Source organism: Pezoporus flaviventris, unplaced genomic scaffold (assembly GCF_033815535.1).
Source record: "Pezoporus flaviventris isolate CSIRO_AGI_PZ_B2104156 unplaced genomic scaffold, CSIRO_AGI_Pfla_v1 ptg000350l, whole genome shotgun sequence".
Lineage (NCBI taxonomy): Eukaryota > Metazoa > Chordata > Aves > Psittaciformes > Psittacidae > Pezoporus > Pezoporus flaviventris.
This window is the reverse complement of record NW_026892897.1, coordinates 53,068-76,581: the sequence shown is the minus strand read 5'-3', so window position 1 is coordinate 76,581 and position 23,514 is coordinate 53,068. Positions and strand designations below refer to the sequence as shown.

Below are 23,514 nucleotides of genomic sequence, written 5' to 3'. Positions count from 1 at the left end.
CATTATGATGTACATGATGCACAGATGTATATTATCATGATGCATAGATGTATATTATGATGTACATGATGCATAGGTGTATGTTATCATGATATACATGATGCAGAGGTATATATTACCATGATGTACGTGATGCACAGATGTACATTATCGTGATGTAGATGATGCACAGATGTACATTATCATGATGTACATGATGCACAGATGTATATTATCAGATGTATATGGTGTACAGATAATACTGTGAATATACCCTCTGATCAGTGCAAAGGGGGTCTCTTTTCCACCCATACCTGGCATCTGCCAGTCTTTTGACTCTGCTGGAGACTGCAGGTGCTGTTTCTGAAGACATAGGGCAAATTCTTTACTGAACAAAGTGTTTTCTTTACCCTTAACCAGAATTCTTTCAATATTGCCATATTACTGCCTTACATTATAGAACTTCCTAAGAGAACCCAGGGTGCAGGATAATGGCAAACGCATGGCAAAAGAGGTGGTAATGAAATGGTCCCTAGTCTGGTGATACCAGGGCAGTCACAGAGCTTGGCTTTCATTTGTCTGCACTGTGACAACTGCTATAGCAACCAAGACAAAGTTAAAGCTTCTCCCAGTATTAGCATCTTCGTGAGCAGCCTCATCAGTGGTGTTATCCCTGTGCATTGGAAATGAGTTCCTGGGTGAAGAGAGGTCTCTTTATTTCAGTGTAATGATAGGGCTTGCTATTTTTTGTCTCATGATTCCTCTTTGGAGCATCTGGGCTTCCATTAGTGAAAAGAAACGGGGTGTGCTCGATGCCTGGCTGCTGGGTTTGGTGGTTTTCACATCCAGTGCAGTTTAGTGTTGCCAATGCAGCATTTGCTGTGTAAAGAGCTCCGTGTGAGAAGCACCAAATCCCTCTGCAGTCTGTCCCCAGTTACATAATCGTTTCAGTGCTGAAGAGAACGAGTTCAGAAGAGCACATTTGATGTGCAGAAGATGCAGGAGCTCTTCTGCATCTTAGTGGTGGGTTAGCATTTCCCTATGGGCTTTTCTTGCCTGGTGGGTATCTCTCTCTTTTCACCCCACAGGCCTTTGTGCTGGGTGTTTAGCGTGTTCCAATGGGTTCTTATCTAAGCTCAGAAGCAGTTGTATTCATCCCTGCCACGCAGTGGTCGTCATTTCAGTTTCAGACCATTGCCAGACATTGGATGTAGGCAGAGAAGGGCAAGCCAAAGGCAAGAGGTTTTGTGGCCGTGGGTTGGTTCTTCTTTCAGCTCCTCATGGGATCCATAATGTTCCATCCAGGGAGCAGGGCTTTACCAAACCTTGGCCTTTGGTGAGGGGAAAGCTGACTTTGGTCACCTGGAAACAGGAATGACTTCTTCCCTCTCTTCCCTCAGGATGCTGGTGGTCAGCAGATCGGTTTCCTGCTGGGAAGCTGTGGTATTGCCTTGGCCCTCACCACCGAAGTTTGTCTGAAAGGGCTTCCAAAAACCCAGAATGGGGAAATTGTGCAGTTTAAAGGTGAGATCCGTTGTGTCCTTGCTTCGGATTGGACTTCCGAGCTGTCTGAAGGCGGCGGTCGGAAGTCTCGAATGCATTCTGGGGGGCAAAGGGAGCAGCTTTCCTGCTAGCATGACTTAACTGTTGTGGGGTTATGCGTATGGATCGATCCGGATTGATCCGTGTGTCTGACAGGGCTGCTTTGTTGCTCCCAGTGAACCCACCTTTACGAGGCAGGGTTGTCCTCACATCCCTTCAGTGGCATTTGGCAGGCTCAGAAGCAGTTTTATTAGCAATACAACAAGCTGTATTTAGCAATACAGCAGGGATCTTCCCTCGGCTGAGGAAGTACCTTGCTGCTCGCTGGGACTCCCTGAGGAGAGACGAAATGAACCTTCTGGCTTGGTATTCTGCTGGTGTAACCGAACCTGCTCAAATGATGGGGGCTCGGTGTGTTTTGCAGCATAGAAAGCCCTCAAGAAATACACTGACATTGAGGTACCCCTTGATTTTGGCTCCTAGGTTGGCCCAGACTCAAATGGGTTGTGACAGATTCCAAGTACCTCTCCAAATCCCCTAAGGATTGGCAGCCCAACATCTCGGCTGCAGGAAGTGAGCCAGCATATATCGAGGTGAGTGTTGAATGGGGAAGGGGAAGTAGCTCCCGTGAGCTGGATTTAATGCTCTGATCACCAGGGAGAGACGCCTTTCACCACACTGCCTTAAACTACTCAGTTTTGAGCCACTGAATCAAGTCTTTCACTGGGCACTGTGCAGCTTATGTGAGGTGCAGACCCCTCCGGGGCCTTGAGCACTGCTCACAATGAGCTGGGGAGCGCTGGTCCTGCTCCACAAAGCTCTCATTGAGACAACTGAGCCCTTCCTGACTGATTTCTGCAGCATCCTCAGTGTCCTGTCCTCCCTACCAAAGCTCATGTCCCTTTCCACACCTCAGTAAGGCACCCTCGAGGAACCGCAGGGATTCGAGGAGGGACAGAAAGCTGGCAGCTCTGCCATGGCAAACGTGGCTCTTGTGTCTCTTCTGCAGTACAAGACCAGCAAAGAGGGCAGCGTTATGGGTGTCACGGTGTCCCGCATCGCCATGCTCTCGCACTGTCAAGCCCTGTCTCAGGCCTGCAACTACTCTGAAGGTGGGTGATGCTGCAGGAGCGTCAAAGGAATGAAGGCTCAGCAGCATCAAGTGTTTGCCTCTGTATTTTAAAGCCTGACTATGAGTAACCAATGCACAACAGCATCTGCTTTGCAACAGGGAGGTTGTGAAAGACACAAGTGCAGGTTATTTCTCCCTCGAAAGAAAAGCCATTTATAAGCTGTTTCCCTTTCTGTCAGAGGGAAAAGGGATAAAACAGTGGGGTTCGCACCCCCTCTCGGAAGCGAACAAGTCCCTTCTGATGCATCAAAAGGGGAGCAAATGACTCAAAAATGGAGCATTCTTCCTTGAGGTCCCCTCTCCCTGCACTGTGCACCCATTAAAGGCTCTTTCCAGCCTTTTGTTCTTGATAGTGTGTGTAAATGCCAAAGCAGCTCTTGTGCGTTCCGTACCGGTTGCGTGAGGCTTTTTTGGCTAAACCAGCAATGGGGATTGGAAGGGGCTGGTGGCATTACAGAGAGTTCTGCTGCAGGATGTGGGTTTAGTCGGGTCTGCCTTGTAAATCAAGGTAATTTATAGATCCGTGAGTGAAACTGCATTGCTAGAGCTGTGTCGTTGTATTAAAAGCAGAGTTTGCCTTTCGGAAGCCATCACTTCAGGTTCCATTGTGTCTGGGAGCCAGTGCTTGAGTGATGCTCTCCACTCCCTTCCTTGCTGTTGCCCATGCATAACGAGGTTAAGATCCTCTCTGTTCTCCTGACGTACAGACACGCTGGGGTTTGATTTTCTTGCAGCGTTATGGGATGCAGCCTCTTGAATTGATGCTCGCTTGTGCTCCTTTGCATAAGAAGGAGATCTGCCTTGGAAAATGCATAATCAGGCAAACAAGGCTCTGGAGAGGTTCAAATGCCAGGTTCAGATTTCATTTCAAAGCCCCAACTTTGCTTTTTCAGGTGAAACCATAGTGAATGTTCTGGATTTTAAGAAGGATGCAGGCTTGTGGCACGGCATTCTCACGGTGAGTTGAGCCTGGAAGCACTTTCTGAAGCATTTCATAGCTCTTTATGATGGCAGCATCTGAGGAGATGGTGGAGGACCCTTTAGCTAGTGAGTCAACCATTTAGACCTGCAGTTCTCTGGAGGAAGAGTAGGAGCATCCTCAGTTATGGCAGCTCATGGTGGGGTAGGGGTTGATGTGGGCTGAAGGTGACCCCTGTTTCTGCTTGAGAGCAGGGTTTACGAGCCCCTTCCTAAAAGTCTTTCTTTCTACTTTGCAGAATGTAATGAACAAGCTGCACACCATCAGTGTGCCCTATTCTGTGATGAAAACCTGCCCGCTCTCGTGGGTGCAGAGAGTTCACGCTCACAAAGGTAACTGTGCGTGTTAACACAGCTCCAGCTTGCAGCTCTGGGGATAAACGGGCAAGGGACAGTTTAACACCTCGCCTGCTTTAGATGCTGTTGCCTTGTTCTTCCATGGCAAATCCCAAGGACCAAAGCTCTTCATTCCTTTCTAAACACGCACAAAGTCCTCGTGCCATGTGAACGTCAGCAGACCTGATGGGGAGCTCGTAACCTGTGTCCCTGAAGCCAGTGCCTGTGTTAACACCAAGAAAACAGTTGAGCACAGTGAGACCTGTTGGTGCCCAGGCCTCACTGAGGACGTTCAGATGGTGACAGTGGTTTATGCACTCTGGAGGAGGGGCCCTGGTAGTGACAGAGCCTGGCTCAGGTGGTGGGCAAACGGCCTGCGTGCCACAGCAGATGCTGTTGTAGGTTGGGGCTTGCTGTTACTGCAGGCTCGTTTGGGAGTGTTGGAGTGCCTGTTCATATGACAGTGACTCATGGAAAGCTTTTCTTTGTCCTTACATGGGTTGTTCTTTTTTGCCTTGATTCGCAGCAAAAGTTGCTTTAGTCAAGTGTCGAGACTTGCACTGGGCCATGATGGCCCATCGAGACCAAAGAGACGTCACTTTGAGTTCTCTGCGCATGCTGATTGTAACCGATGGTGCAAATCCTTGTGAGTATCCACATCCTGCTCCTTCCAGGAGGGAGCTCCCAGCTCACAGGCTCAAGCTTAACTCCTGTAAGCAAAGAGTGTCCCCATCCAAGGCAGTTTTCGCAGCAGAAGGCTGCATGGATGATGTGTTAAAGGCTTTACTGAAGCCTGGGTAGCCAACGTGCGCAGCCTTCCCCTCATCCAGTGAGTGGGTCACCTTGGCCTAGAAGGAGATCAGATCAGTCAAGCAGGACTTGCATTCATAACCCCCTTCTGACTGGGCCTGATCCTGTGGTTGTCCTGTATGTGCCCAGTGGTGGCACCCAACGTGATCAGCTCCATAACCTTCCCCAGCACCGAGCTGGGGCTGACCGGCCCGTAGTTCCCCACATCCTCCTCCCTGTAGATGGGCATCAACTCATGCGAAGTCACAGCAGCGTGTTTCCTCTCTTCCCAGGGTCTGTTTCCTCATGTGATGCCTTCCTGAGCTTGTTTCAAAGCCATGGGCTTAAACCAGAGGCAATTTGCCCGTGTGCCACCTCTCCAGAAGCGATGACCATTGCCATACGGAGGTAATGGGCGCGCAGTGTTGCGGGCTGGAGTTCAGGCACAGTTGACTTAAGCATGTCCTAAGATCCACTGCCACTGTTTATACTGAGGTGTTCCAGTAGCTGTGATGTTAGACATTATCTTCTAAGAGACAAGTGCTGAGACGTTTGACAGCTCAGCAGTGCCTGCAAGGAGCGTGCCTGCCTTTTCCTACTCTCCAGTTATGAAGCTGGGGTGATATTCTTGGACCTGAGATGCAGTTTGATGCCACTTTGGACACTCATTTTCATAGCCTGTTTCTGGCCATTGCTTGCCTTCTATGATAAAGAGCCCCGCAGTCATCTGGCCTGTTTAACATGGGGTCAGCTGAAGAGCCCGAGGAAGAATTGCGCTTGCCCAAAATGGGGTTGGCGAAGGTGGCTCTTCCCCTGCTGCCATCTCACAGGTTTAAATTCGTCATGCAGAGAAGAGGACACTGAAATCTGGGGTTGGGTTGCTGTGATAACATCCTCCGTGCCTCACTGAGCGCATTGATTTTGTGTCCTTCAAAGGCCTGGCGTCCCCGGGGCACCGCTGCCTGGCAGGGCCATCCTGTCCATGAACGGGCTGAGCTTCGGGGTGATTCGGGTCAACACGGAAGACAAGAACTCTGCTCTCACCGTCCAGGACGTTGGCCACGTGATGCCAGGAGGTAAAAACGTGCAGGGATCTCCTCTGGGACCTTTCAGTGCGTGGGGGCTGCAGTGGTTTTGACTGCGGTCAAACGTGTCCGAGCTTGGGGCCTAACGTAACCTCGTGTGATTCCTCCTAGGAATGATGTGCATAGTGAAACCTGATGGAGCGCCTCAGCTCTGCAAAACAGATGAGATTGGTGAAATCTGTGTTAGCTCCCGAGCAGGAGGAATGATGTATTATGGGCTGGCAGGGGTGACAAAGAATACGTTTGAGGTGTGTATAGCAGAATGCATCTTTCTTTCCCTGTTTCCTGTGTAGAATTCGTAGAATCGTAGAATAGGGTTGGAAAGGACCTTAAGATCATCCAGTTCCAACCCCCTGCCATGGGCAGGGACACCTCACACTAAACCAGGTCACCCAAGGCTCTGTTCAACCTGGCCTTGAACACCGCCAGGGATGGAGCATTCCCAACCTCCCTGGGCAACCCATTCCAGTGCCTCAGCACCCTCACAGCAAAGAATTTCCTCCTTAGATCCAATCTAAACTTCCCCTGTTTCAGTTTGAACCCGTTACCCCTTGTCCTGTCACTGCAGTCCCTAATGAAGAGTCCCTCCCCAGCATCCCTACAGCCCCCTTCAGATACTGGGGGGCTTCTCTGAGGTCTCCACGCAGCTTCTCTTCTCCAGGCTGAACAGCCCCAACTTCCTCAGCCTGTCTCCATACAGGAGGTGCTCCAGTCCCTGCTCATCCTCGTGGCCTCCTCTGGGCTTGTTCCAAAGCCTTCTATAATCTCTTGGGTTTGTACCTTAGGTGTTAATGTTGCTCTTTAGCGAATCTCCTCTCAGTCCAGCACATTCAGTGTTTCCCTTTCAGAAGGGTCTCCAGCAGTGCTAAAACAATGCCTGTACCAGGGATTCCCTCATCGCTTCGCGCTCACACAGTGCAGTTCTTGATGTGCAGAGTGCTCTCCTATCCTTTGTCTCCAGCATCCTCCCTTCCGTTGCAGGTTATCCCGGTGAACTCGGCTGGCTCTCCAGTGGGTGACGTGCCGTTTGTCCGCTCCGGCTTGCTGGGATTTGTTGGACCTGTATGTAACACACTTTGTGAGCTCGCATTGCTGTATTCTTGTTCACGTCGGTAGCCGTCAGTGTTAGAAGGAAAAGCATTTGTGTACGGGGGTCCCTGGCTGGAATGCTTCTGGTGTGGTCCTAAACGGTGTCATTTAAAGAGAAAGAAAACGTGTTTCATCCAGATGGCATCCAGGCGTAGTTGTGAAGTGCGGAAGCCAGCAAAGCCGTCAGAACGTGCTCTCGTTGAGGTTGCTCACGGGTACCCTTTGGTCTTGCAGGGCAGTTTGGTCTTTGTGGTTGGGAAGATGGATGGGTTGCTGACAGTCAGCGGCCGCAGGCACAACGCCGACGACATCGTCGCCACGGGCTTGGCAGTGGAGTCAATAAAGACAGTTTACAGAGGAAGGTGAGCCCAGTAAAGCTTGCCCCTTGCCCCCCCTCCCCGTAAGCTTCTGCATGAAATGGGGTCTTTAGGGCGATCTTTGATGTCTCTTCAGGTAAGTGGTGGCTTTGGGTAGCTCAGTTACTGTCTAAACCAAAGCAGATTTGCTTTACTTGGCCTGGTCCTGCCCAAAACAGGTCTGGTTTCCCCACTCTTGCCTGGCTTTTCATCAAGTCTTTGGTCTTAAGGGGAAGGAATCAGGTAACAGGATCGAGTCAGGGGATTCAGTGCTCTATAGAACTTACTCCTTAGCCTCTGCAGGAGTCAGCTGCCGGCTGATGCTCTGCAGGAAGGAAGGGTTTCATCGGCACCCAAAGACACTTCATTCCGTGGAGCAGTTTAGGGTGTCATTCCTCAGCTCCTCAGGCAGGGCTGGAGGTTGCGTCTCGAGAAGTTTTAAGCCCCCTGCATCGTGTAGATGCTTTTAAGGCTTTTATGGCACGGGGGATTTGTCCCGTGTTGGAACAGCGATGTGGGGGCAGGCTGGGAGGACAGGGGACTGTGCCATGTAGAAATACCAGCAGAAGGTGGAATGAATCCCTCAGTTCACAAAGTCTTCCCTTTTTTTACTCAGTTTTAGTTGTTTCTTGTTAGCTTAGGTTTGTTTTTTTTTCCTCTGTATTTGCCCCATCAGGGCTTTTCTGAGTGAGTTTTGTATTTGGCTTCATAGTCCTGAGGAGCACAACTGGAACTTGTGCCAGTGCAGCTCTCCCTTTTCCCCTAGGATTGCTGTCTTCTCCGTGTCTGTCTTCTACGACGAGAGGATCGTGGTGGTTGCAGAGCAGAGGCCGGATGCATCCGAAGAGGACAGTTTCCAGTGGATGAGTCGAGTGCTGCAGGTGGGTCAATGCACACGGGTGGATGGGGAGGGTTTGGGCAGCCTTGCAGCGTGTGAGCAGATGGAAGGAGCCCAGGCTCATTGCTCCCTCTTGGCAGGAGCTTGGGTACATCTGCTCCACACAAGCTGTTCTGGTCGGTCCTGAAGGTCTGACCACAAAGTGGTCAGCATTAGGCTGGCACAGTGACTGTAGAGCAGCACAATTGCCTCTCAGCACTGCAAAGCAGAGCCAGTGCTTGGGCTTAGGAGCTTTGCTTTAGCTTTGATCGTGGTGATGCTCAAAGTTAGGCTTTAAAGCCACCCTTATCTTTGGAGGGGCATTTTCAGCAGGGAGACAGGAAGCAGAGGAAGGTTCAAGCAGCTGAACAAGGGGAATCATAAGGAGAATGAGTAGCAAATGCACGCAGTGAGAGCTGCCTGCATTGTGTGTGTGTCAGCATTGAGAATGGTGGTTCAGGTTGTGAAGTATGCAGGCTGGGAGAGAAACCAGGGGACTACCTGGTGGGCTGAGTAATGCATTAGGTGCCCGAATGCTGAAGCAGCCAGAAAGCAGCAGTGTGATGGCTCAGAGGACGCAGATGGGTGAAGCCCTGAGCTCCAAGTCATGGGATTCATCCAGCAGCTGTGTGTAGTTGGGGCATCAGGAGGTTAAAACTGGATTTCTTGTCTATGAAATGACAAAAGGCAGGGATGCTGCGAGCACTTAACCCTAACCACAGGGCTCGCTGATGTTACAGAGGGGAAATGAAGTGCTAGTGACCGACTCACTCCTCCAGCACCTTATAAATGCAGGGGTTCGTCTTGCAGATGTCAGTGCAGCCAGTGTAGTACCAGCAATCCCAGTGACCACCTTTCCTTCCTCTAGGCAATCGACAGCATTCACCAAGTGGGTGTGTATTGCCTTGCTCTTGTGCCAGCCAACACGTTGCCAAAAACTCCCTTGGGAGGGATCCACATCTCACAAACTAAACAGCACTTTCTGGAGGGCTCCCTGCACCCCTGCAACATCCTCATGTGCCCGCACACGTGTGTGACCAACCTGCCCAAACCCAGGCAGAAACAACCAGGTAACGGTGGTGGTTGAGGCTGGAAACTGAAGTTCAGGCCCGCAGCAGAGCTGGGTGATGCCTCTGAGCATCCTGCGTGCTGGGGACCAGAGCTTGGGGCCGGTGGCTGGGGTCTCTTTGAGGCCTCTCTGCGTGTGTCAGCCCAGGGATTCTGGTGCCTACCTTTGAACTCCTTGGGATTCTCTCTGCTGGTGAACAGGAGCCTTCTGAACTCTTACCAGTGAGGTTGCACTACCTCATGGATGCTGCTGGCATCCGTGGCCAGGAGCACTGGGATCCTAGAGGGAACCTGGGTCCCTTTGTCCCTGCAGATTGCAGTTCTAGGCCAGCTCGTCCCCATTTGCATGCAAAGTCCCCATTCCAGGTGGCTCTCCTTTACCAACAGGCGTTGGCCCTGCCTCTGTGATGGTGGGGAACCTGGTTGCTGGGAAGCGCATTGCTCAAGCCTCTGGCAGAGACCTTGGTCAACTAGAGGACAACGACTTAGTTAAAAAGGTAAATCAGGCTTTCTTACAGCTGGAGAATGGGGAGGAGTTCACCCTGCGGCTCAGTGGGAAGCCCTGATGGTAAACTGCTGCCTCTCTGTTTCAGCATCAGTTCCTGACGGAGGTGTTGCAGTGGAGAGCTCAAGCAACTCCTGACCACCCGCTCTTCCTTTTGTTGAACGCCAAGGTACAGCCGGTGCTGAGCTGTTGGGGTTCAGCACAAGCTCAAGACTCCTTCAGATCCTTTTGCCCATCCAGCGTCCTGTGCTTAGTCTCTGGATCAGATTTTGCCCATGGATTTATGACCTTTGAACCTCTCGGTCACGGCAGCTCAGTGACTGTGTCCTGGTTCAGTGCTTGCTTTTAAAACTGAGCCTGTCTGTAGGTCCCACTGGTTCCTGTATCCTTTAATGGGGTATCCCTCTTGAGTACGTTCCGACGAGGTTCTGGTGCAGGAAGACCTCAGCTGACTCCCTGGGAGGTAGAATTCCCTAGAGCAGCTCTAACTCCATCTCCTTTTGCTACGGTAGTGAATAAATGGCTCCTTGGATGCCAGCAGCCTGTAGGTGCGGATAACTTGGAGCTGTAGACTGATGCTTAGCAAGCAGGTTTGGAGGGGTTTTCCTACAGTGACACTTGCGTCGTGCCAGGCCCTGTTTAGAGCACTTTTGTCTCCTTGCAAGGGAACCACTGTGTGCACGGCCACCTGCCTCCAGCTGCACAAAAAGGCGGAGAGAATCGCCTCGGTTCTGTGCGACAAAGGACACCTCAACGCAGGAGACAACGTGGTGCTTCTCTATCCTCCTGGTAAGCGAGGTTTTACTGGGGCCTGCAGCGTGGGCTCTACCTGAAATCCCCCTGGGAGCTGGAATTACAGGAGAGGTCATTGGGACAGCAGTACCTTAGGGACGGCATCAACTCCCTGGTCTAGTTTGGGCTGCCTTTGGAAGAGCCCGTTTGTGCCTGGCTAGGACTTGCTGTGTCATCAAAGACTTCTGGGGTTAGCAAAGAGCCTCTGGTTCACCACAGGGTTCATAGGCACCTGTGACCGTGCTGGCCCACCAGAGACTCCCCAGCTCCTGCTCTGCTCAGAGCTTGGTTTAATGAAGGCACATTGCCCCTTTTAGCAGCTTTTCATCCAGAGAGCACGTGCTTTGCTCTGAGGAACGGCCCGGTGGCATCTGGTAGAGACCGGTGCCATCGCCTCCAGCTGGGCAGGAGCTGGCTGCTTCCTCTGGGACTTTCTCCAGCAGCAGCTTGGGAGGGCTGGGCAGTGCGGTCTGGCCAGCAGCACGCAGCTTTAGCACTTGGGGTGTGCAAGATGCTCGCTGCTGGGGAGAGGTGCTCTCCGGTGTACGTACTCCTTGCCCTGCCACACGGTTCCTTCTGTCCTGACTTGACTCTGGAGTCGTTTGACGCTTGGGATGTTGCTCTCCTGTAAGGCAGATGTGGTTTTCTGTGTGGTCTCTCCTTTCCCAGTCCCCTCTCCCAAGCTTTCTTAGCTCCCCTGTCGCGCTGCCCTCAGCGGACCGCTTACGTTGCACATCCGTGCTGTGGAAGTGACCGGTGCTTGTGCCGCCTTCTCAGGCGAGGTAGCAGCGGATGCTTGGAGGACGAGTACTCGGCTGGGCGTGCACCCCTCCGTGTCCCCCACTACAGCCCCTTGTGTCCTTGCAGGCATTGAGCTAATCACCGCCTTCTATGGCTGCCTGTACGCTGGCTGCATCCCCGTCACCGTGAGACCACCCCATGCTCAGAGCCTCACTGCTACTCTGCCCACTGTGCGAATGATCGTGGAAGTGAGTAACGGGGTTGAGGTGAGGGGGGGAGAGCTGAGAGTGGGGCCGCAGCACCGCAGCCCCCCCGTGCTCTGGACACGGCAGCAGTGAGTGATGCGCATCCCGCAGCTGGAGGCCGGTGTTTGCCTTGGTAAAACACAAGGGACCCGCCTCTCCCCTTGTGGCAAGGTGAATGGTTGTAAAGCGAGCGCCTTCTGAGGGATCCAAACGTGAGGCTGCCACTCAAAATGTCCCATCGATGCTCTTACTGCTGGGCAAAAGTGCAAACCCTGCTGTCAGCTACTTCCCGAGCCCAGGAACCAGGGAGAGGAAGGCGGATGTAGCCGGTGGGATGTTCTCCCCTGCTCTAAAGCTCCTGATGTGGCTGTGTGCGTTTTAGGCTGCCTTTGGGGTTTTAGGGCAGGGAATCGAGGCAGGTTTGCGGAGGGAAGCTGGCTGCAGGTGGCAGAAGGGTCTCTGAAGGGAAAAGCTCCCAGGGGCAGCGCCGCTGCGATGCGCGGTTTTCTCCTCCCTTTCTTTCCTAACGGGTGGCTCTGGGTTTAGGTCAGCAAAGCCGCCTGTATCCTCACAACCCAGACCTTAATGAGGCTCCTGAGATCCAGGGAGGCAGCTGCTGCTGTGGACGTGAAAACCTGGCCAACCATCATTGACACAGGTGGGCTCACGGGCTGAAGGGCTCCTTTAGCGTTGCGTCGGGGGGTTGGCCGCCACGGGGACTCTCCCCTATTTCAGGTACAAACCGGGTGGCTCTTAAGGATTTGAACGCTTAGGAAACCTGCCCAAGCTCTAAGCTAGGTCTGCCCTTGTTTCCTGACGTCTCTGCTGCATTTGTTGAGCTCTGCATGGAAAATAACTGTCCTGAAAAGTCACCTTGCAGGCAGCTGTTAATGTCCTGGAGACGAGAGCGAGTCTTTTCCTCCCTTTTCCTGACAACCATTTCCTACACGGGAGCCTTGGCACGAGTCTCATCATGCGTTCAGTCGAAAGGGAATTAATAGAAAGCTTTCTCATCCATCCCCAGCTGTCGGCAGGCTGAGTTCTCCTTTCAAATAGCAGCTCAGTAACCAAAAGGAGCCACGTTTGTGCCTTGCCTTTACAGATGACTTGCCCAGGAAGCGGCTGTCTCAGCTCTATAAGCCACCCACGCCTGAAATGTTAGCATACCTCGATTTTAGTGTCTCCACAACAGGGATGCTTACAGGAGTAAAGGTACAGTAAAAGGGGTTTAGGAGATGGGGGGTTTGGTGCCTCGTCTTCGGCTGGTATTCTGAACCACCTCCCTCCTTGACCTCCACCAGAGCTGGCTCTTGTAGCTTGAAGCCCAGTGAAGCTTTCCTTGCAGTAAAGCTATGGATTCACTGCAGGCAGCGCAGTGGGACTTTGTGCTCGTAGCGTAGGAAGGGAGGTCTCTGCAGTGGGCATCAGGAGTTCTGCTGCTGCTTCCCACTAGGAGAGCAGTGAGCAAGGTGAGGAGCAGGGCTGTGAGCTTCTGCTTTCCCCTGCCAGGAGCAGAACAGGAACTAGGTTATAGAAAGGAGGATGAGAACCTAAACCATTAAAGCCTTGGACTGTCCTCAGTGAGCAGCTCTGATTGGAGCCTGAGATGCCCAAAGCTTTTTAAGCAATAGCTGCTGTTATCACTGCTCCTGGTTTACTGGGGCTCAGAGGTTTCTGCACCTGCTGTGGAAGATGAGGGAAGGAAACCCAGCGTTCCTGGAGCAGGGTTAGGAAGTCAGACCCGTCTCTGTTCTTGCCTGCCTTCCTGGGGTGATGCCCTTCAGTCTGAGCACGGTTCCTCTGTCTCTGTGTTGCAGATGTCCCACGCAGCGGTGAGTGGCCTTTGCAGGGCCATCAAGCTGCAGTGTGAGCTCTACTCCTCCCGGCAGATAGCAATTTGTCTCGACCCCTACTGTGGACTGGGGTTTGTGCTCTGGTGCCTTTGCAGGTATGACTTTGGAGGGGAAGAGGGAAGGGTTGGCTCCTGGCTGGGTGTAAATGGGGAATGGCATCGAAAGTGTTTTCTTCCTTAATGTTCCTCGCAGCGTGTACTCTGGACACCAGTCAGTCTTAATTCCTCCTATGGAGCTGGAATCCAATCTTTTCCTCTGGTTATCTACTGTCAGCCAGTATAAAATAAGGGACACTTTCTGTTCCTATTCAGTCATGGAACTGTGCACAAAGGGACTTGGAAACCAAGTTGAAATGTTAAAGGTAAGAACTGTTCCCTGAATGCTGTCCCAGAAGTTCAGCTGTGGTAGTAAAGCAAAGCGACGTGGTTGTTGTGCAGGAGGCAAACTGTTGTATTTGAGGCTCCGGTCCACAGCTTGCTCAAAAAAAGCAAAACCATCTTGCTTTTGCAGCCCCAGGAAAGGAAAAGGATTGGGATGGATGGGGTGGACGTATTGCAGTGCAGGTAGCACGTCGCCAGTGAGTGTCAGAGGCTGCTGGGCAAACCTTAGGAGAGGATGCCAGCAGCAGGATGCTATGCGGGAGAGCTGCTTATGTAAGAGTCTGCAGTGAAGGCTCAGAGCAGCACATGATGCGAAGCACACATGTCAGGGGATTTGCTAAATAGAGGTGTTTGCTCCTTGGAGATGAGAGGAAGGGAAAACAAACCAGCTCCATAAAACACTCCGGGTGCCTCTTTTGCATGAGGCTTAGTGAACTAGCGCGCTGCGTCTACGAGCCTGAGGATCAGCCTTGTTCTGCTGGGGGCAGGCAGGTGCCTGCTCTGGGGTGTATCACCAGTTGAAGAGCACGAGGCACGTGTTTGATCCACTGCTGAACGCCTCTCAGGGCATCTGTGATCCTGTCCAGAAATAAGAATGGATTCTGGCCCCGGTTTTGTTGAAGGTTCAGTGTGTTCAGAGGAGGCCACGAGGATGAGCAGGGACTGGAGCACCTCCTGTATGGAGACAGGCTGAGAGAGTTGGGGCTGTTCAGCCTGGAGAAGAGAAGCTGCATGGAGACCTCAGAGCAGCTTCCAGTGTCTGAAGGGGGCTATAGGGATGCTGGGGAGGGACTCTTCATTAGGGACTGCAGTGACAGGACAAGGGGTAACGGGTTCAAACTGAAACAGGGGAAGTTTAGATTGGATCTAAGGAGGAAATTCTTTCCTGTGAGGGTGCTGAGGCACTGGAATGGGTTGCCCAGGGAGGTTGGGAATGCTCCATCCCTGGTGGTGTTCAAGGCCAAGCTGGACAAAGCCTTGGGTGACCTGGTTTAGTGTGAGGTGTCCCTGCCCATGGCAGGGGGTTGGAACTGGATGAGCTTCAGGTCCTTTCCAACCCAACCCATTCCATGAGTCTGTAATCCCATTAAATGACTTTATTCTCACTTGGTTTGGTTTCCATGTATATAAATAGTGAAGAGCAGATGTAATGTTAGCTGACAAGCACTGCAGCAGCATGTGATGCTACATTCTATAGCAGAGGAAGAAGCACTGTTAATGCATCTTTTGTTGTAGCAGTATTTCTAGGCTCTGTTCAGACACATCTCATGGTTACAAGTAGAAGCTGAAAAGAGGAAACAACTCGAACACACGGACAGGGTTTTCCTGCATTTCCTCAAGTCATCTCCAGGGACAGAAAGCAAATGTGAATCATTTAGAGAAGAGATTCAGAGCAGCCCAAGGAGAAGGACTTGGGGGTGTTGGTCAATGAGAAAATGAACATGAGCTGCCTGCAGTGTGAGCTTGAGCCCAGAAAGCAACCGTGTCCTGGGCTGCATCCAAAGGAGCGTGACCAGCAGGTCCCAGGAGGTGATCCTGCCCCTCTGCTCTGCTCTTGTGAGACCTCACCTGGAGCATTGTGTGCAGTTCTGGTGTCAACATAAAAAGGACATGGAACTGTTGGAACAAGTCCAGGGGAGGCCACGAGGATGAGCAGGGGCTGGAGCAGCTCCTGTATGAAGACAGGCTGAGGAAGTTGGGGCTGTTCAGCCTGGAGAAGAGAAGCTGCGTGGAGACCTCAGAGCAGCTTTCAGTATCTGAAGGGGGCTGTAGGGATGCTGGGGAGGGACTCTTCATTAGGGACTGCAGTGACAGGACAAGGGGTAACGGGTTCAAACTGAAACAGGGGAAGTTTAGATTGGATCTAAGGAGGAAATTCTTTGCTGTGAGGGTGCTGAGGCACTGGAATGGGTTGCCCAGGGAGGTTGGGAATGCTCCATCCCTGGTGGTGTTCAAGGCCAGGTTGTACAGAGCCTTGGGTGACCTGGTTTAGTGTGAGGTGTCCCTGCCCATGGCAGGGGGGTTGGAACTGGATGAGCTTCAGGTCCTTTCCAACCCAACCCATTCTATGTGAGGGGACAGGCCTGGTGCAGTGGGGCACACACAGACCTGGTCACTCCCTCGTGTCTGTCCCAGGCACGTGGCATTAACCTGTCCTGCGTCCGGACCTGCGTGGTGGTGGCCGAGGAGCGGCCGCGCGTTTCCCTCACCCAATCCTTCTCCAAACTCTTCAAAGACATCGGCCTGTCCTCGCGTGCCGTAAGCACCACGTTCGGCTCTAGAGTCAACGTTGCCATCTGCTTACAGGTAACACGGGGCCACGTGTTGTGTCTGCTGTCGTCTTCCCGGATCCGGTCATGTCCCGAGTCTTCCCGAGCTGCACGGGCCGTAGGGAGCCCAGCATCTGCTCGGTAGCGAGCAGCTGGCACAAGGTTTAAATGGGTTCTTTTCAGCCGCCAGGTTTTATGTCACAGATGCTCAAAGGGGCTGAAAGGTGACACTGGAGAGCTGTTGATCTCCACTGAAACAATGCCTCAGCCCCAGGGCTGAGAGCTGAGAGCGCTTGGGCTGTATCCGTAGCAGCTTCCCCCTCCCCAAAGGGGGGAACACGCAGGTGTCCCAGAGCAAAGAGCCTGTTTGGTGGAGCGTTTCCTTTAGTGCAGCTGCAGAGGTGGGGAATGGGAACATGGAGCTTGCTGCCTGTGAGGCCCCCTGGAAACGTTCACGTTCCCCTGGCTCCGTAGGTGCATTAAGTCTTCACTGTTCACTCCTCAGGGAACGTCCGGGCCGGATCCCACCACGGTTTACGTGGATCTGAAATCCTTGAGACATGACAGGTACAGTGGATCACTTACCAATGCTATGGAAGGCGACGTGGTGGTCCCGAACCATCGCCTCGCAGGACATTGCAGCCCTTTTCTTCCCCCCCTGACAATGTCTTCTTTACCTTCAGGGTGCGTCTGGTGGAAAGGGGAGCTCCTCAAAGCCTGCTGCTTTCAGAATCTGGGAAGGTAATGTCCTGATCACAGACTAGAGGATATACTGCCTAGGTATGATGGCACCGAGAGGCCCGGCACGCAGCACCTGCTGAGCCCACGTTTCTTGTACCCCCACTCTGCTGTGGATGTGGAGCTAGGAAAGGTGGCCTGGCAGGAGAAGATGCGATAACGGGTTACAGCGTTCCTTGGGGAAGTTACTTTGATTTATGACGAAGCATCCCTTGGTTCAGGAGCATGCTTTGGGGAAAGAAATCAAAGAGTGGGTAAAATGAGCCCCACCGAAGTGATGACTGCCGTCCTGTCCTTGAAAGGAGCATTTCAGAGACTTCCTGTATTAGTTAATGTAGCTCTTACTCCCTTCTTTAAACGGATCGATAAAAAGATATTGCCAGTAGTTTTGAACATTGAATTCCACAAAACCAAGGTCTAGCAAGCCCACAATGCCTTGCCTGTGTGCCTTTTGAGTCATGAAAGCCATTCGTGCCGTTAGCTTCCACCCCATCCTCAGCATGCGTGCGTGTCCTCGCACGTTTCACCCCTGCTTGGCAGTGCTGTGGCTGTGAAGGGAACAGCCTTTGCGTTTCAGTTGTGCACGAAGGTGATTCCCACACGGATCACGTCTTCCTTCCTGTGCTCTTTAGATCTTACCTGGAGTCAAAGTGGTCATCGTCAACCCCGAGACCAAAGGGCCCCTTGGAGACTCTCACCTCGGGGAGGTAAGTGCTGGTTTCACCATCCGGGCAGCTCCTGCTGTCTCGGAGCTGCGTTCTCCCTTTGCAGTTAACACAGGACTTTGGGGGTCTCATTTAACTGTCAGTGTCAAGGCAAGAAAGCCTACTAGAAAGGAAGGCTGATTCCACCCTAAACCTTGAATAACCAGCTTCCAACTAATCTCATTCACATTTTGCTCTCTTTACCTTGACTACTTAGTAGGTTATAATCCATTTTTGGCCTTGATGTGTTACAATCCCCCCCCAGTTTCTTTGCTCAATCCTCAGCTTATTAAGAGACTCAAATCTACAAGATGCATTTTTAAGATTCTCTAGGGTCTTTGGAGGCTTGAGCTAAATGCAAACCATTTTTGGCTCTGGAAAACCATAGATAAAAAGGGAACCTTTTTGTTACGGTTTACTACCGTGCCTCATTGTGATACTCAGTGATGCTCTGGCTTTGTAGTGGGTAAGGTGTGACTGGTTTTCCACTTCCTGCACAGATTTGGGTCAACAGTCCACACACAGCCAGTGGCTACTACACTATCTACGACAACGAAACCCTTCAAGCTGATCATTTCAACACGCGCCTGAGTTTCGGTGATGCTGCTCAGACGCTTTGGGCTCGCACCGGTTACCTTGGCTTTGTGCGTCGCACAGAGCTCACAGCTGCCAGTGGAGGTATGGCGAAGATTCAACTGCACCTTTGAAAGGAAGGGGATGGGTTTCTGTTCACACTGTGTGGATGGAATGGTTTGGCTTGGAAGGGACCTTAAAGGTTTAGTTCCACCTTTCACTAGACTGGGCTGCTCCAAGCCCCATCCAGCCGGGCCTTGATCTGCATGATCTGGATCCAAGAGACACTTGATTTATCTTAGAATCATAGAATAGTTAGGGTTGGAAAGGACCTGAAGCTCATCCAGTTCCAGCCCCTGCCATGGGCAGGGATGCCTCACACTAAACCAGGTCACCCAAGGCTTCATCCAACCTGGTCTTGAACACTGCCAGGGATGGAGCATTCCCAGCCTCCCTGGGCAACCCATTCCAGTGCCTCAGCACCCTCACAGGAAAGAATTTCCTCCTTAGATCCAATCTAAACTTCCCCTGTTTCAGTTTGAACCCGTTACCCCTTGTCCTGTCACTGCAGTCCCTAATGAAGTCCTTCTCCTTGGGCTGCTCTGAACCTCTTCTCTCTTTGATGATGCCATGTATTATGTTTCCATAGTACAGTACACTCCATGTCCCACCTCTCCTCTCTAGAGCGCCACGATGCACTGTATGTTGTTGGAGCACTGGATGAGACTTTGGAGCTGAGGGGGCTGCGCTACCATCCGATCGACATTGAGACGTCGGTATCTCGGACACACAGAAGCATTGCTGAATGGTAAAAGAGCCCTGAAAACTGGGTTCATCCCGAGCTAGCTGAAATGCAGCAATGGTCAAGCAAAGACACAGGGTTTAAGGGAACAACAATGGGCAAATTGAGGTATTTTCTGTCATCAGCAAGTCATGAACCTCCCTTCCTCTCTGTAGGCCAGGGTACCACTGGGGCTGACTGACTCAGTGTTTTCTCACAGGCCTTAATTCAAAATGGAAATGATCATTTCCTGCTCTGTGCTGTAAAAACCCATTTCTGTTTGAGTTGGGGAAGCAGCATTTAGTTCTTACCTCACACTAAGCAGTCCTGAGATGGATTTAACTGAGCTTTGACACGTCAGGGCTAGATCATCTTGGAGTTAGGTGGCTTGGAAATGCAGCCCAAAGCAGGTGATAAACTCCATGTGAGGGTAAAGGATGTTGGCTCTTTGTGAACATAACTGGGTTTTCTGCCTGTTTGTTCTTCTTTCTGGCTTTCAGTGCTGTCTTCACGTGGACCAACTTGCTCGTGGTTGTCGTGGAGCTGTGTGGCTGTGAACAGGAAGCCCTGGATTTAGTCCCTCTGGTTACAAACGTGGTCCTGGAAGAGCATTACCTGATTGTGGGAGTGGTGGTGGTGGTGGATCCTGGCGTTATCCCTATCAATTCCAGAGGGGAGAAACAACGAATGCATCTCCGTGACAGCTTCCTAGCTGACCAGTTAGACCCCATATATGTAGCATATAACATGTGATGTGTATGGGGGGGGGGGGGGGGGGGGAAGTGATGTTCAGCGACTTTGTGGGACCACTAAATGACAGGAGGTGGCTTGAGAACTGAAGCTGGTGAAAATTACTAATACTTGATACCAAGTTTGAGATTGCTGCCACATTCCCTTCATCTCATCCCTCTGCTGTTGAGACCCCATTTAAGTACCAAGGGGCGGAAGGAGATGTGGTAGACAATGGAGAACTTCTGTAACAGTTTACTGCAATATTAGCTTTATAGCAAATGCAAAGTGTGTGAGCTACAAAATCCCTTAAGGCCTTTACAGTAGTGTTACTTTTTTCATCTGTTGTACATATTTGTATTTTTATCTAATACTGGTTTAGGATTCTATAAGGGGAGGGTTTATTTAGTTAAGATAATAAACTATTAAGAAAAGGGTCATCAGAGTTCTGCAGTTCCCTGCTCTATAATGTCCTTTGCATCTGGACTGGAGCTGTTCATGCCATGGGATCACACAACCCGGTTAAAATTGTGCCATGACCAAACCGATAACGTCCAGAATCAAAGAGTTACTTATTCCTATAGATATTTCTTGAATTTAAAGAAGAATTTTGCCTATATTTTAAATATGTAAATATTATTATACATAATTCACTTAGAAAATTAACTTGGATAATGGTGACGGCTGAAGGTAGACGTTTTTAAGGACGAGTAACTTTTGTGGTCCTTAGAATTCCATTTGGTTCGACAACTAATGTGAGCTAAACACCCCTTTCACAGGCTTCCTTATTTCAGTGTGTAGTCTTTTATTGCTGGCCAGACGCGTGTCATAGCATGCAGAAACCTTTGATTCCAAGGCCCATCCTCCTAAAAGAGGCTGAATTGAAACAGGAACGTGGAATTGGGTTGAAATCGCAGTGCAAGTCTTAAATGCTTAACAGAAAGGATGCACCCGAGGACCGCCTCTGCCTCATCCTGCATCACCTTGTGTCTGAAGGGAAGAAAGTCCATTAGACTGACACAGTTAAACTCGGTGTTTGTGCAGTTCAGCCATGACTCCATGTAGTTCCCTCTGGGAAGAGCAAGGAATACTGTAAATAGGCTTTAATGTGGGAGGCAACAACCTGGGTTTCCTCAAAGCAGTCACTAGAAAGAATGAGACGATGCTGGGGTTTAAGTTGAATTCATTTTTATCTCTTACAGGAGGAGGCCCCAAAATGAGGCAGAGCAATTCTGGTAAAGACCTTGTTAAATAACTGTAGTGCAAGGTAATATCCCAGCCTTCAAACACTTCCCACATTCCTAAATGTCAAGAAACAGAAGCCTTAGAGTAGCGCGTGGAAGCTCTTACAGTGAGGAAGCAATTGCACGGCGGGCTGAGGCGTTTAAGCTTTGACTCAAAAATCACCTTTCTTGCATTTAATACCTCATCATCTTCTAAGAACAATTAAATTCCCGTGTGTGTTTAGGAAATCAGATTCTGGAAGCCATGGGAGCTGATACTGGATAATGCAACAGGGGTTTTTTTGAGTCAGAAGTGGTCTCCAGTGTAAGATGATCCAAAGGACCTCAGTCAGTCTGGAAGCAGTTTGTCATCGGTTTATAGGCTGAACTCTGAAGACCCTGTGGCAGCTGGAGCACAACTCAGTGCATCTGTAAGCAGAACAGACCTCCTGATGCGCTGTTAGTGCTTTGCTGAAGGCAGGAGGGTTCCACATGCTATTCCTGAAACCTCTTTGGTGGCAGAATAGATTCAGGCACTGGAAGTTATTGTGGCAAGCGTAGAGTGGAGCTGCTCGCAGCCACTTCACTTTACCTCTCTGAACCATGTCTGTATCCACCACAGCGGTGAGGCAGCGTGGGAGATGCTGTGTGCATGGGGAGGGAGGTGGCCCTGCAACCCGTTGCTGCTGGTGGTGCTGCAGCTTAGGGTGTGAAGTGCACAGAAGCGGTTCTCCCTCTTTAGCCAGCGGTGTCTTGTCGTTCCATGACCATCACTGTATGTGTTTTGCAGTGCACCTTCACTTCCTCGTTGCCTGTTTCTGGTGGTCTTCACCTTTTTCTTCCTCAAACTGAAGCATTTGGGGTTTCCACGAGTCCGTGGTCCGTTGAAGTGCATTTTAAGTGCAGTTTTAGGATCGTCTTTTTAGTTTTCCTTGTGATATTTCAGCTGTAAGAAAACTGCGTGTATTAATTCAGTCAAAGAGCCCCGCTATGGGGCAGACTGACTTTCCAAAATGGCTTTTTAAAGACATACTGGATTATTTTGTTTTGTTTTCTTTTCCTTGTTTTTATTGGCATAGGTATTAATGGCTTCTCTTGGTTTGGGGATTTCTCTTGCAAGTTTACTGGGTGCTCTTAACCTTTCCTTCTGGCATGTTCCATTCCTCTGCCTTGGAGAACTGCAAGTTTACAGTCCTGCCCCTTGAAGGAGAGCACATTCCATCCCTGATCTCCAGTAAGTGACACACAGCAGCTGGCCAGCTTGGACTTTGCTTCTGTCCATGTTTGGCACAGTGAAGAGCAATGTCCTGGAGAGGAGGAAGTACGGAGCTGTGACTCTGGAAACCACGCATTCCAGCTCCAGCTCTGCTAGTGACTTACCACAAGGCCTTCCACGGGTCATTTCACTCACTCCTTCCGTTTCTTCCTCTGTAAAGGAGGATCTTATCTAATCCTTACAACATCCCTGTGAGGTAACTAACTGTACAGCACTAAGTGCTAACTATTTCTCATCGCAAGCCTCTTTGAGGCTGGGCTCGGTTTGTTCTTCCAAACTGGTTAAGTGATCATTGGGTCGTCAGGGCAAAGCTGTCACAAGAGGCAGCCGTGGTGCTTTCGAGAACAAACTCAGTCACTTGGCAGGGCCGCTGGGTTCAGAGCTGGATGCTTTCCCCTAAGTGCTGACTCAAGCCTGGAATCCCAAGCAGCAGGCTCTCCGCACCAGTTTGACTTTGCAGCCTGTGCAGAAGGCAGAAGTGTTCCCTGCCATGGCCCATCCGATTCCATGCTAACAGCTGCAGTGAAACCTATAAACCTAGGAATTCCTAACGCTTGGAACTAAAGGATTTTGTGTGTCTTGCTGTTCACGAATACTCCCTAAACAAAAGATGTGGGTACAGGTAACTTCGAGCCCTGTCTTGTTAGAATTTGCACTGCATTTCTGCTCTAAATCAATGTAGTTCCGACGTGTCACGCTAACTGTCCTGCAGACGAGGTTGTAAAAACGAGATGCATTTTAGCCCTAGATGGAGTTTTGCTTTCATTTCTGTCAAGCTCTCTGCCATTGTCACATTCAGGCTGCAGCGTTATGTAATTATGTATAAAGGTTTTATTTATTTCCGATTAGATTAGCTCTATGTTTTTAACACCTGGCTGGACAGTGTTCCATTAACGCATTGATTGTGTTTCCTTTGTCTTGTGTTAATAAATATTGATGCCTGAGTTGCTTGCTGAGTGCTTCACCTGCTCTTTCTCTCGTGGATTGTTATTGTAAGGAAGCAACCGTGGGTTAAGGAAGGGGACAAGCTCTGACTATTGTGGGAGATGCTTTGTGGCACTTGTATGAAGAGACAATGGTGAGATGTATCTGAAAGGGGCTATAGGGATGCTGGGGGGAGACTTCATTAGGGACTGCAGTGACAGGACAAGGGGTAACGGGTTCAAACTGAAACAGGGGAAGTTTAGATTGGATCTAAGGAGGAAATTCTTTCCTGTGAGGGTGCTGAGGCACTGGAATGGGTTGCCCAGGGAGGTTGGGAATGCTCCATCCCTGGCAGTGTTCAAGGCCAGGTTGGACAGAGCCTTGGGTGATCTGGTTTAGTGTGAGGTGTCCCTGCCCATGGCAGGGGGGTTGGAACTGGATGATCCAAACCATTCCATGATTCTGTGATCAACCAAGTCACTTAAACCAGCCAGTAAATCCTTACATAAATGCATTTAGGAGCGATCGGATACCCCGAATGGCAGCAGA

At 50.8% G+C, this 23,514-nt stretch overlaps 1 protein-coding gene across 3 annotated transcripts in view; it reads left to right on the top strand.

Annotated features, from left to right (window-relative positions):
• DIP2B (disco interacting protein 2 homolog B) overlaps positions 1–19,982 on the top strand; it is a 63,496-nt gene extending 43,514 nt beyond the window's left edge. For all 3 annotated transcript variants that reach the window (XM_061443326.1, XM_061443325.1, XM_061443324.1), the window contains 28 exons: positions 1,380–1,503; positions 2,005–2,114; positions 2,531–2,633; positions 3,547–3,611; positions 3,871–3,964; positions 4,494–4,613; positions 5,050–5,164; positions 5,693–5,832; positions 5,953–6,089; positions 6,823–6,903; positions 7,165–7,292; positions 8,053–8,167; positions 9,032–9,233; positions 9,619–9,728; positions 9,825–9,905; positions 10,402–10,525; positions 11,396–11,517; positions 12,061–12,172; positions 12,617–12,726; positions 13,332–13,462; positions 13,560–13,728; positions 15,884–16,054; positions 16,523–16,584; positions 16,701–16,758; positions 17,388–17,462; positions 17,960–18,137; positions 18,717–18,840; positions 19,314–19,982. In XM_061443326.1, coding sequence (XP_061299310.1) covers positions 1,380–1,503; positions 2,005–2,114; positions 2,531–2,633; positions 3,547–3,611; positions 3,871–3,964; positions 4,494–4,613; positions 5,050–5,164; positions 5,693–5,832; positions 5,953–6,089; positions 6,823–6,903; positions 7,165–7,292; positions 8,053–8,167; positions 9,032–9,233; positions 9,619–9,728; positions 9,825–9,905; positions 10,402–10,525; positions 11,396–11,517; positions 12,061–12,172; positions 12,617–12,726; positions 13,332–13,462; positions 13,560–13,728; positions 15,884–16,054; positions 16,523–16,584; positions 16,701–16,758; positions 17,388–17,462; positions 17,960–18,137; positions 18,717–18,840; positions 19,314–19,566 — 3,414 coding nt within the window. In that variant the 3' untranslated portion in view covers positions 19,567–19,982. The remainder of the gene's footprint in view (positions 1–1,379; positions 1,504–2,004; positions 2,115–2,530; positions 2,634–3,546; positions 3,612–3,870; positions 3,965–4,493; positions 4,614–5,049; positions 5,165–5,692; positions 5,833–5,952; positions 6,090–6,822; positions 6,904–7,164; positions 7,293–8,052; positions 8,168–9,031; positions 9,234–9,618; positions 9,729–9,824; positions 9,906–10,401; positions 10,526–11,395; positions 11,518–12,060; positions 12,173–12,616; positions 12,727–13,331; positions 13,463–13,559; positions 13,729–15,883; positions 16,055–16,522; positions 16,585–16,700; positions 16,759–17,387; positions 17,463–17,959; positions 18,138–18,716; positions 18,841–19,313) is intronic.
• The last annotated feature ends 3,532 nt before the right edge of the window (positions 19,983–23,514 follow it).